The 12361-nt window shown below is 39.3% G+C and overlaps 1 protein-coding gene across 1 annotated transcript; it reads left to right on the top strand.

Moving 5' to 3' along the window:
- Window positions 1-845: 845 nt before the first annotated feature.
- LOC104543218 (protein sel-1 homolog 1-like) lies at window positions 846-11871 on the top strand (the record flags this gene model as incomplete). Its single annotated transcript, XM_010187773.1, has 11 exons — window positions 846-1035; window positions 1785-1890; window positions 4036-4198; window positions 5962-6015; window positions 6096-6155; window positions 6775-6856; window positions 7178-7332; window positions 8094-8150; window positions 9269-9337; window positions 10607-10684; window positions 11809-11871. Coding segments are annotated over exons 1-11 (1077 nt in total), but the record flags the coding sequence as incomplete, so codon positions are not given.
- Window positions 11872-12361: the final 490 nt, after the last annotated feature.

Here is a 12361-nt window from a genome sequence, read left to right as displayed (position 1 = left end):
GAATTACAAACTTAACTTGAAAAAACACCGTATCATTGTCCTTCTCAATTGCATGGCTTTGCAAATATCTTCAAATGACACTGAACCCAACTGCTGGATTTAGCTTAGTGAAAGAGAAAAACCTTTATAGAGGACTAATTGAAATAATTTTTCTTTAAAATAATTGAGATAGTTCTTAGTCTTCATAGAGGATTGATTTTATTTACAAATGCTGCGATATTTGAACCAGTAACCTTTGAAGTTCTAGTGCATGAGAAGTGATAAATCGTGCTGCTCAAAGTAATTTTGAATGCAACGTAAATACACTGGCAAAGTGAAATAAAGTTTTCAAGACAAGTCTATACAACAACGGAAGATGACTGGGCTTGGCATTTAAGTCTTTCCTTAGAGTTGTGTGTTCTGAGTGTACTCCCTGCTGGTATTCAGGCACTTTCATGTCACATTTGGAGAAGTGAGTGGTTCTGTCACCATTATGGCTTAACCCTGGGGCTGAAATGAATATATGCACTTCAAGGGTAGTCGTCTGCACGGAGTGCACAGAAGAGAAAGTGAAAGGAAGGGCTGTTTATTTTGGTAGGCAATAAAAATGTAAATGAGATTCGCCTTCTCCGATCTAAACAAAAATATTTTCTTTGCATATTTTGTGTTTTATTTCCTAATTAAAAATAGGAATAATGTTCTTGGAAGTGCAATTTAGAAAAATAATTGCTTTTTCAGGCTTTCGTAAATTAGAAACTTTACTGAAAACTCGATTACATGCAGTTCATAAAATTAAAACCAACATAAGAGTGCTTTCCTGTCTGTAGTAGATTGCTTTGATTTGTGGAATACAGGAAAGCAGTCTAATGCCCGGATATGTAATTTCAGTGTTGACAGCTATTGGAGGCACTGCGGATGGTGAACCTTGCCTCTTCCCGTTTCTGTTTATGGAGAAGGAGTATGCAGAGTGCACTGCAGATGGGAGGGAAGACGGCAGGCTTTGGTGTGCAACAACCTACGATTACAAGAAAGATCAGAAGTGGGGCTTCTGTGAAAGTGAGTAACCTGATGTCGTCGTCTTGTCCAAGGAATGCTTGCTTAACCTCGAGTTTTCAGGCCTCTGAATGCTCTTTACTTCAGTATCTAGAAGTTCCTCTCATATATTAATGGCCATTTTTATACTGTGATACACCAGTATTTGTAAAGGTAAATGTCTCATGTTGGGAAAAAATTATAATGCAAAAAAAATTATAATTCTAAAGTTATTGGTGAAATCTTGCAGTGGAGGCATCTATAAAATATATTAATGGCCATTTTTATACTGTGATACACCAGTATTTGTAAAGGTAAATGTCTCATGTTGGGAAAAAATTATAATGCAAAAAAATTATAATTCCAAAGTTGTTGGTGAAATCTTGCAGTGGAGGCGTCTATAAAACTCCTACTTTCTGAGGCTGTGGGAATATAGGGGGTGGCAGTGTTTCCCATGATACTTGCTGATTTGGTGCACAAAGGCAACCCTTCTCTCTAAACATCCTTCTGAAGGAGGAACCTTTCTTCCTTGCACAGCTTGTTTTTGGAGCAATGAAAAGAATATTTTAACAGCAAACTTGTGCATGAGAAGAAAATGTCACTAAGATACCCAGCATTTCCTTTAGACAGCTTTTTGTAATCACTTTGGTTGTTTATTGGTCTTCAGAAACGTATTTCTGGCTGTATTTTCCCTTTAGAACCAGGAGGAATTTTGAGAGAAGAGTTGAGCTGTGTAATTGAAACTCTAACTGTATAATTGTTTTGGTTTTTAGCTGAAGAGCAGTCTAATAAGAGAAGGCAGATGCAAGAAGCTGAGGATGTTTATCAGACTGGAATGAAAATCCTTAATGAAAGCAGTAAAAAGGCTCAGAAGAAAGAGTAAGTCTACCTCCTCCACCCCCATGGGAGGGTGATGACATGGCTGGTCACTTAGGCTTAACTGAAAAAGAACTTAAATGAGATGCCCTGGGACTTTGCACTTCATTTTCATCGAAAATATGCGCTGATAGTACTGAAAATAAATAGTAATTTCAGGGTATTTAGAAAAAACAAATCGAGGCCTGCCTTCCTCTGAATCCACTAAAAATTGTATGAAATTAATTTCTAAAGAGTGGATCTCGCCAGAACATTTGACTTAATACAAGATGGTGCTGTAGTTCTGTAGCCACAATTTGTATGTGGCAACTGCCCAGAAAAAGAATGAGAACGTGATACAAGATAATTGTCCTTTTTCAAATGTTTCTTACAGTATGGTTCTCGTTCTGCTTCAAAGAGTAAGTAGGAAAAAACCAGCATCTCTTGAGCTGCTCTGGTTTTGTTCCTGCTTTCTGATAGTTTTGGTCACCATAAAAATAGTATTAAATGAAATCTCAACAAATTGTTAAAACTCTCATCATTGAGAGGAAAGGGTAATGCTTGTAGACTGGAAAACAAAAAAGAAATGAGAGTTCCGTTCTGGTCTGTTTACTTCCTACTCTGGATATATCCAATTACTGATTAAATAGTTACCACTACAATTAAGAACAGCTATGTTAATATAGAACTCCTTGGTACTCATGTTGACAACTTCATCAGCAAGTGGTAACTTCAGGCTGCTGATTATTATGTGAGCACAGTTACCATGTTACACTTGCTCATGGAGATAAGGGAGTGCATTTCTACTTCATGTATCGGGGAAACTGAAGCACGGCTGGGGGGTGTCCATCACACCTTGGCAAAGACAAAGGGAGACAGTATCTGTTATACTGAAGAACGCTAACCAGAGTATAGAATAGTGTAGGAATTGTCAACCAGTATTAGATCTTAGTTCTCTTGAACACCTTCCATTTTCGTAAAGATGAAATTATGTGAGGAACCGGATGTGCCTCAGCCTGTCCTAAGCAGAGAAAACAAATCTGAGAACAGAAAGGAGAAGAGGTAAAGAGCAATCTAGGAACGCTGTCCAAGGCCTATGAGAAATCAAGCTGGAGCATGCTTGGCAGTACTGTGTTAGGATGTTTAATGTTAGCTTTTCAAACTGCTGTGAAATTACTTTGGGGGACTGCTGTAAGTTCTGAGGCTGAAATAGGAAGTGGAGTTTCCAGAGATCTTTCTCACTGTTAGCACAACTGTTTCATCTCAAAATTGATTGTGTATGCCGTTGTCTTGAACCCAGCACGTAGCATTTTCATTGGAATGGTCCAGTACTCGACAAATCAAATTAATTCCATAGTCTCTTTCAGGCTGCTTTTTTTCTGTCATGATCTGTGAAGCTGTCAGGGGAGTGATCCTGCTGGATACCTAGTACAGGACTTAAAATTGTTGCCACAGAAACTTGATCATTTGACATTAAACTTTTTGGAGTGGAGCATCTCCCTTATGAGGAACGGCTGAGGGAGCTGGGGCTCTTTAGTTTGCAGAAGAGGAGACTGAGGGGAGACCTCATTCATGTTTATAAATATTTAAAGGGCGAGTGTCACGAGGATGGAGCCAGGCTCTTCTCGGTGACAAACAATGATAGGACAAGGGGTAACGGACACAAACTGGAACACAGGAGGTTCCACTTCAATTGGAGAAGAAACTTCTTCTCAGTGAGGGTGACAGAGCACTGGCCCAGGCTGCCCAGAGAGGTTGTGGAGTCTCCTTCTCTGCAGACATTCAAAACCCGCCTGGACGCCTTCCTGTGCAACCTCATCTGGGTGTTCCTGCTCCGGCAGGGGGATTGGACTGGATGAGCTTTGGAGGTCCCTTCCAATCCCTAACGTTCTGTGATTCTGGATAACTTACAGGAAATGCAGGAGGAAATGCATAGTGCTCTGCATATGGAGTAGAGTGAACATTAAAATCCAGTGAGTCTGTTAGCTAAATCCTGTGAGTTGTTGCATAGATTGACACTTCAGAGCTGGAACAAATGACTGAAGGTAGATGCATTTGTAGAAAACAGAGGCTAATCAGAGGAACAAAACACCTCCCCAGAACCTGCAGGTCTATGAATGAAATGTGCTTCTTTGCCTCAAGTTGACTAAGAAATGGTTTTCTTTTAAGAGCATATCAATATCTTCTGAAAGCAGCTGACATGAATCATACCAAGGCAATGGAGAAAGTGTCTTATGCTCTGTTGTTTGGGGATTACTTGAAGCAGAACATCCAGTCATCAAAAGAGCTATTTGAAAAGCTAACAGAAGAAGGTTCTCCTAAAGGACAAATGGTATGTACGTCCTGAGATTCTACAGAAGTTTTTATAGGTTTATGAATCATTGTGTAGATTGTACTTGTTCTAAGGCGGTTATATAGATTGTTCTTGCATCCAGAATAGAATGAGAACAGTAAGTGGTATCTGTTGCCTGGTTGAAAAAGACAGCAGAGTGCTGCTTTTTTAAATGGTTTGAAAACTTGGCGTAAAACATTTGGTTCAGGCTCTGATTCAGGAAATGTATTTTATTAATGCTTGCCTTAGCATTTCTGTATCCTGAATACGCATTGCCTTTACCTTTTTAAATTACACCAGTGCCCTGCTTTAGTTCAAAGCTGCTGCTTTACCTGGCCTCTGCATGCTGCTAGCATCACTGAGGGTGCAGTAACAAATGGCACATGCATCCTCAAGGTAAACAAGGTCTTTGAGTTTAAAAACCAGCATTAAACTACCAGTAATATTGTCAGGTGGTGGTCTTTTCATTTAGTTTCTTGCCTGTTGTATGACTGGCCAGATTGGATGCGTAAGTCAAAAAACTGGTAGGTACGGGTAACTCCAGCCAACAAATCTTCTCTGAAAGTGTGTTACTTTATTCTTGAGGTTTGTGTGGGACGTTGTGGCTTTTCATCTGCAGTTTTGTCTTTGAGATAGGCAGATGTACACACACAGGTTCATAATCTGGGAAGTTACAAACTCCCAGCAATTTTGAACGCTTTTTAGTGCAAAGGGATTCATTTTGTCTATGTGCCTTTGAACGTGATAGTATTGTTCATATGTAATAGCTTACATGTAATGTTATAAAATGTGGTTGTTCTCTATTTTAATGTCTCAATACTGAGATGCGTATTACTTACTGCTTACTTCTCTGTTTAGTTTTGGAAGTGTCAGCTTCTTTAGGAATCAGCCAATTTCTTTTAGCTCTTTGGCTATCAAGTCTCCTGCTGCTCCCTATCCAATGTTGGCTTCCTGATTTGCCGCAGATAACAGGAACATGTTTTCTCTAGAGACTTTGTCTCAGTTAAGACCTTGACTTTTATTGGTTTAGAATTCAATACTGTCTGCAGGAGGTGATTTTTTTGTGTGTGCGTGCTTTCAGAATTGCCTAGAATAGCGTTAGAACACTGTGAAATATAGACACTATTTTATATATACATATACACACTGTTATCTTCTGCGCCACTAGTTTCTCCTCTGAGCCACACAGCTGTGACAGGTGTTAGAGGAGTAATTATGTAAATTTTAAGAATAAAAATAACTTTTGAAAAAACTCTGCCAAACAGCTCTGTGCATGCTAACTGCTTGTATTTAGAGTCATAAATGAAACTAACCCAGAACAGATGCAAAACAGTGAATTCATAGGATCTGTGAGGCAGTAAATGAAATGGTAAGCCTCTTCCAGAGAAGGCTGTGGTTCATGTGTGTTTGCACAGGGGTATGAGACAAGAGATGTGTGACCTGACAGATACTGCTGATCTTCACTTGAGGGTATTTAAACTGGGATACTTTTAATGTTTAGGACCTTTGGATCTACATTTGGCATTCAGGGAAGTAGTAGCTTCTTCCTTGCATTTGATCCAGTAGGCTGGATTCTGGTGAAATGTATTTATGTTGGTGTCCTAGGCAATAGAATAATTTAGAAACTTGGCATTTTAAAAAGGGGCATGGAATATTCTTTGCAGCTTTAAATTGTCGTTTGACTTTCTTGTACTTCTGTATTCCAGAAAAACTGATCCTGGATTTCTCAAAGGATGTACTGACAGACTATATTTTATTTCTAGGCTCTCGGATTTCTCTATGCATCTGGTCTAGGAGTCAATTCTAGTCAAGCTAAGGTAACTTATAAATCTTAAGTGCGTGTTTTTGTATTTCATCTTGGAGACAGATGTTAAATAACCAATTATTTTGTTTTAAGGCCCTGGTGTATTACACTTTTGGAGCTTTAGGAGGAAATCTGATTGCCCATATGATCTTGGTAAGTATGACAGTAACTAATTTTACACATGCAAGATCACTTTTGTATTTTTAAATTCTTAATGCAAGCTTTGCATTCATGTGAATACACTGTCCAAATATTAGAGCATCCCGCATGCATTGTGTGGGCAGCATCTTCTCTGTTATTCCTTGTTAATATAAGGGAAAATCTGCCCATTTTAAGCTGTATAGCATTGTAGACACGGTCCATCTAAATTCATATCTCTTTTCATAAAGCAGAAGTGCCAGACTTTTAATTTTCATAGGCTAATGAGAACGGTGAAAGCCAAAGATCTTTACACAATAAGCTGTTTTAATCAGTATTGTGAGATTTAAGACAAATACAGGCAAAATGTGTAAGTAAAAGGCTTTAGGTTTTCACCCATAAGTACGATTCTGCTTATGTGCTTTTTCCTGAGCAATATCTGAAATACACTGGCTACATTTAACCTTTAATGGTATCAGTCAGTTGCTTTTAGTCCAGACACAATGGACTTGTGGTGTTTGTTTTGCCTCTAGTGTCATCAAATCTCGCTCAAGTAATGTCAAAAAAGTTTACCTGGCAAGCAATATGTTGTCAAATAACCTATAGTCTCATATGTTTGTCTTTTCCTTTCTAGGGTTACCGGTACTGGGCTGGAATAGGAGTCCTTCAAAGCTGTGAATCTGCTCTCACTCACTACCGACTTGTAGCTAATCACGGTAAAATCTTTTGACTAGACTGTTCTTGACTTCCTATGTATTTCTGTATCATTCACCTAGAAGATACTAGAAGAACTCTCAACACTAATAGTATAGAAATAGAGAATTCCTGCTATTAAACAAGTTATCTGTTTGGTTCTGAATCATGCTGTGCTATTTTTATCTCTTATCTATTGAAGTGTCTTTAATTCTTAGTGTCAAAGTAATTCATTCTTTCTGAGTAACAGCCTGAAGCCCTGTAGAGATCTGGTTTTACTAAGTTGCAGTCTAATACTTCTATTGATCAAAACTGTCTCAAAACTTATCTTACCTGTTTTCCAGTTGCCAGTGACATTTCTTTGACCGGTGGCACTGTGGTTCAGCGAATTCGCTTAGCAGATGAAGTAGAAAATCCAGGGATGGCAAGTGGGATGCTAGAAGAAGACTTGATTCAGTATTACCAGTTTTTAGCAGAGAAAGGAGATGTACAAGCACAGGTAAGATTAAGGTCACCTGATGGCATGCAGATGTTGTCAAGAACGACAGGAACAGCTTTATGAAACATGTAAAGATGTTGGAGCTTTAGTTTTCTCTTCCTCCTAAATCAACGTGGTTGCTATTTCCTGATTAGTTTTTATGAGAAGAAGTTTATATTTTAGTGTGTTTAAGGAAGAACTTGGACAGAAAAAGCAATTTTTTCTGGAAGATAAATCCAAAACATTACAACTTTAGTGTCTTAGGAAAGAGGATCCTGGCTTTCTCTAGAAACCAGCCAGACTAGGTTAAAGATAGCTTTAGATGTTGTGGAGGAAGCCTTGATCAGAAGAACTGGCCCTGACTGGGAACCTCAGTTTCTCACTGCTTCTGCTCTATGTGCCTTCTGCATGCTGCAGGCTGGGCCTCTTCTACACACAGTGCAGGAGGGGAGGACACTGATGTAGGCAAACTGTCACAATTCAGCTTTGTCATGTATGACCTAAGAATTAGGTAGGCAGAATTCAAATGAACAACTATTATTTTGTATCTAGGACAGTCAAGTCACTTTTATCTAGGATAAATTTCCACTTGGGCTAATGTGGAGAAACAGGACTGTACTGTAGTTAGTGAAGCAAATCTGTGCCTTCAGACTTTGTGGCATCTTTAACTCTGATAAGGTCTGTCTTTGTGCATGTAGTTAGTTCACTAGTATCTGTATTACTAGAAAAAGGAGTGTCCCCTGGGAAAAGTGACTTATTTGCAATGTAAAATTTATTTTTAGGTTGGCCTTGGACAGTTACACTTGCATGGAGGAAGAGGAGTAGAGCAAAATCATCAGGTACCCTTTCTGTGTCTCTTTGACGCATATTATACTTGATGGAGGGGGAGGAAGCATAGCTGAGACCACACTGAAGCAATAGTATTTAAGTACCACCATAAGGTATTTAGTGACTTCAGTAGTCTTGTTCAATAAAACTTAATGCGTTCAATAAAACTTAATCTTTATGGGACTAGTACATGGAGCTGATTTTCTTACACAATTAAGTTTAATTATCTTAGAAATGAAGAATTCAAAAACAAAGACCAGGTTTTTGACAAGTACTACTTGAAACTGGCTGAGCCTTTGTATACGTAGTAGAACTGTCATGATGCACTGTGTGTGCCTTAGTGATGATAGTCTGGTTTATCACAGAACCTTAGGAGCTGGAAGGGACCTGGAAAGCTCCCCCAGTGCAACCCCTGCCAGAGCAGGATCATCAGAGCAGTCACACAGGAACACGGCCAGGGCTTTGGGTGTCTGCAGAGAAGGAGACTCCACAACCTCTCTTGTGGCTTGCAAGAATATCTTCCTTCTGTAGACCAAACAGTGCAACTGTCAATACTAAAGATATTAAGTGTGCATAGAAACCAGCACTTCTGCTAGTGTAAGCCAACCTAGCTACTGCTTATAGAAGTTAAAGTATGTATTGAAAATTGGAGAGCTGAGGATTGGTTCAGTCTCAGCTATCAACCACAAATTACTGAATGGTGATTGCACTTAAAATACTGCAGAATGACTGCTCTGTAATGGTTCAGAGATGATATTAAGTTAAGAGTGAGTCTACCCAAGCTCTGTGTAACTGGCGTAGGAACTGGCGGATCTCCCCTCTTCTAAACAGGGTTTGGAGGTATAATAAGAAAGTAAGGTTTACCTGTGTAGCTTGTGCATAGCAGCAGTTGTAGTATTTCCTTTTTCCTCTGCTTTTTGGAGTACACTGTTAAAAGGGATTGCTGCTCAGTATTCCCATTTTAAGTGGAGAACTGTGTAATGTATATTTAAAATAAGTGGAATTGATAACTCTTAACCCCAGAAGAACCTGTAACTTGGCAAGCAACCTAGTCACTTCTGCTCCATTTGCAAGAAAGGTACTAAAATCATAGTCCTGGGAGCTAAAATACCTGTTTTCTTCCCTACAGCGAGCATTTGAGTACTTCAATCAAGCAGCTAATGCTGGCAATTCACATGCCATGGCCTTTCTAGGAAAGGTAAGTATGAACACTCTCAAAAGTAAGCGAACTGACTGCCTTTCAGTGAAAAATAACAAGTATTTCCTACTTTCTGATATCAGGCAGTCTAAAACTGAAATAGTGGAAGTACTGTTTGGAAATGTCCTGCAAGATTGAAGTGTCATGGTCTATTATGTCTAGCCTAGATTTTCTGCTTGCTCCTTCACATTAGGAACTTTTGGGGTTTGTTGTGGTTTTCTAACTAGTGCTTGAACTGGAGTTTTTTTAATTAAATAGGTAAATACCTGAATGTCCTTTTTCTGTGGTGGAGTTAAACTCAGAGCAGGCCACTATGCTCTCCCATACGGTGTGTGGGGAAAAGCTGGGCTTCTCCAAATTTTGCCTAGTGGGAAATACAAAGTTTAGGAAGGAAAGAGGAAGGATATCTGTATTCTTATTCTGTGTGGGGATCTGAGGCAGCTGAGCCAGGGTTGCCAATAGGTCTGCATCTACTCTGAACCAAAGCCTGAGTCTATTTGCAAGGTCCGCCACTGTACCAGGTTTCTCAGATTTAAGTCCTTTTTTTTTTTTAACCATGATTGCCAAGCTGCTGCTGGTGATGTTAATGTGCTGCTGCTTAGAAAGGTATTTAGGTCACTTGCCTGAGATCTGGGTTGCGGGATACCTTAACCCTGTGAGGAACTAAATCCTCAGTACTCCGTACTCCCTAAGGTTAGGCAGATAAGCAGCAACTCATCTTTTTCAGGCTGTCATTGCAGCAGAGGATGCCAAATTCCTGTCCTCAGAGCATGAAATAATAGCAATATGTGCTGGTCATAGTACTTGACAAGAGAAATTGCAGGGTCCTGCTTTCTCTACTGCTTGAGTGGTTTGTATCTAATAAAAGCTGAAAGGAACAGGGTTTAGTAAACAATTTTGCGTTGTTTTCAGGAAGTGTTTTAACTGGCAATATAGTTTGTTTTCCACTAGTCTTGCTAGATTTTTGTGTGATTATGTGTTCTTCACTGCACACTGGGAAAACTTAAAAAATGAAGGGTGTTTTCATGCAAACCCTTTTAATTTTATGGGCGGTTCATTCTCCATTAGAAAGTTCCCTCTGAATCTGATTTGTACAGCAGAGAGATGTTTTCTGCTTCTGGGCAAGTTCTTTAATGATTATTCAGTAATGCAACAGAATAGTCTAATAGTACAACAGACTCCCTGTCATATGCACAGTGAAGATGCTTCAAGATCTCCATGCTAAACTGACTTCTTCAGCTGTTCTTCAATAATGCCTTTCTCCTTCAGATGTACTCGGAAGGAAGTGATGTTGTACCTCAAAGCAACGAAACGGCTCTTCAGTATTTCAAGAAAGCTGCTGATATGGTATGATCATCTGTAATCTATACGTACAGCATATGTGCTAAAAAGTTGATTAGCTCAAATGCTGCTTTTTGTGCACTTCCATGTCCATACACCTACTCCCAATGTCTGTCTCAGAGTAGCCCATCATTAAACCCTGCTTGGCTAAGATGTTGGAAACTGCCTCCAGTTCTCATCGTAGTGCTTCGTGAAGCCACGTTCAGCACAAGGAGTCTAATTCTCATGAATGCTGGCATCAGTATGAAATACTGTCCACCTAAATAGCCTGCAGTTCTGTTAAGTGTTAATCTTCATAAATCCTAAGTTGTCTTGTCACAGAAATTTACAGTGCACTGATACGATAATATTTTGGTTTTGTTTTGTGATCAGTGGATAGATAACGGTTTTGGGTTTATACCTTTCATCTCATCAAGAGTGTCTGGTTGGGGCTGTTAATCCCTTGTGCGTGTCTTAGACCTATCCCTTATAGTAGCATTTATACAGCTAAACAGAAAAGATGTTTGGCATGTGAAACACAGTAGATGAGGTTTGAAGAGACTGTTTTAAGATAATTGTATTCCACAATTAGATGCTGTTCTTCACCTCTGTCCTAGAGTAAGGATCTCTCCATTTGCTAATTTCCTGCATTCCCTGAAGGTTTCTGATGTGCCCCATTGCCTGTCCTGGCATTGACAACATACCATGGCACATACATTTGCGAGGGCGCTGGTCAGTGATGCAGCCCACAGGACAGCCACCGATCTGCCCTTAATGTAAAGACAGATTCTCAGAGTTCCTGTAGTTGTTTTGGGAGCTTCTGTAGCATCCAGAGCATCTCAAACTTGGAAGAAACTAAAGATGAACAAGCTGTTAATGCCCCACCTTTCTATGGGTGTGCATTCTACATCTTGTTTGACATTTTGAAAGTGCACAGTAGACTTTCATAACTAGTGTTGAAAGCTTTTTCTTGTCAATCACCTGTGAGGTTACTGACTAAAAGTTACCAAAGATGCTATTTTCTCCCTAATAACTTACTAGGAGCAAAGTTACAAAGCCAATATATCTTAAGCACTATTTAATTTACTGTTGTTAAAGACATAGCTGTGGGTTTTGCCTTTCTTTGCAGCCGTGTTTTCCTGTATTTTCAGGGTAATCCAGTTGGACAGAGTGGATTAGGGATGGCTTACCTCTACGGAAGAGGTGTTCCTGTGGTAAGCTTTTGACAGTCGTCTTTCTAATCATAGGTGATTCTGTAACTTCTTCTTGTCAACAAACAAGACTTAATTTTGAACATTTACACTGAAAACTCCATGAGGAAATTTGTAATACAAAAAAAATTCACTGTGGAGTTAGCAGCTGTGAAATGTGCCGAGTTCTCTCTGGTACGTTGGAAAATGTTGCTGGAGCTATTAGAAATGCAGAGCAGTGTGCGTTTTTAGCAGGAGTTTTGCACTTGGCTCCGATTTTCTTGTGAAATAAAGCAAATCCTAACTGTCCCCATTTAGAGTCTCCTGTGAGAGTGGAGGGACACTTTCAAACTTTTAATTAGTTCATTTGCCTCGTTGCTCTTCCCACGAGAAGGTTTTTGGCCAAATGTTTTATATTTAGCTATGCAAATAGATAATCAGACGTTGAGTTTTCAAAAAAAGAAGTTGACATTCTAAAGTTGAGGAAATAAGTGAAATAACTGCTCTAGAAACA

Source organism: Mesitornis unicolor, unplaced genomic scaffold (genome assembly GCF_000695765.1).
Source record: "Mesitornis unicolor isolate BGI_N332 unplaced genomic scaffold, ASM69576v1 scaffold12327, whole genome shotgun sequence".
NCBI classification, from domain to species: Eukaryota; Metazoa; Chordata; class Aves; order Mesitornithiformes; family Mesitornithidae; genus Mesitornis; species Mesitornis unicolor.
The sequence above is the reverse complement of the archived record's forward strand: the minus strand, read 5'-3'. Positions and strand labels throughout refer to the sequence as shown.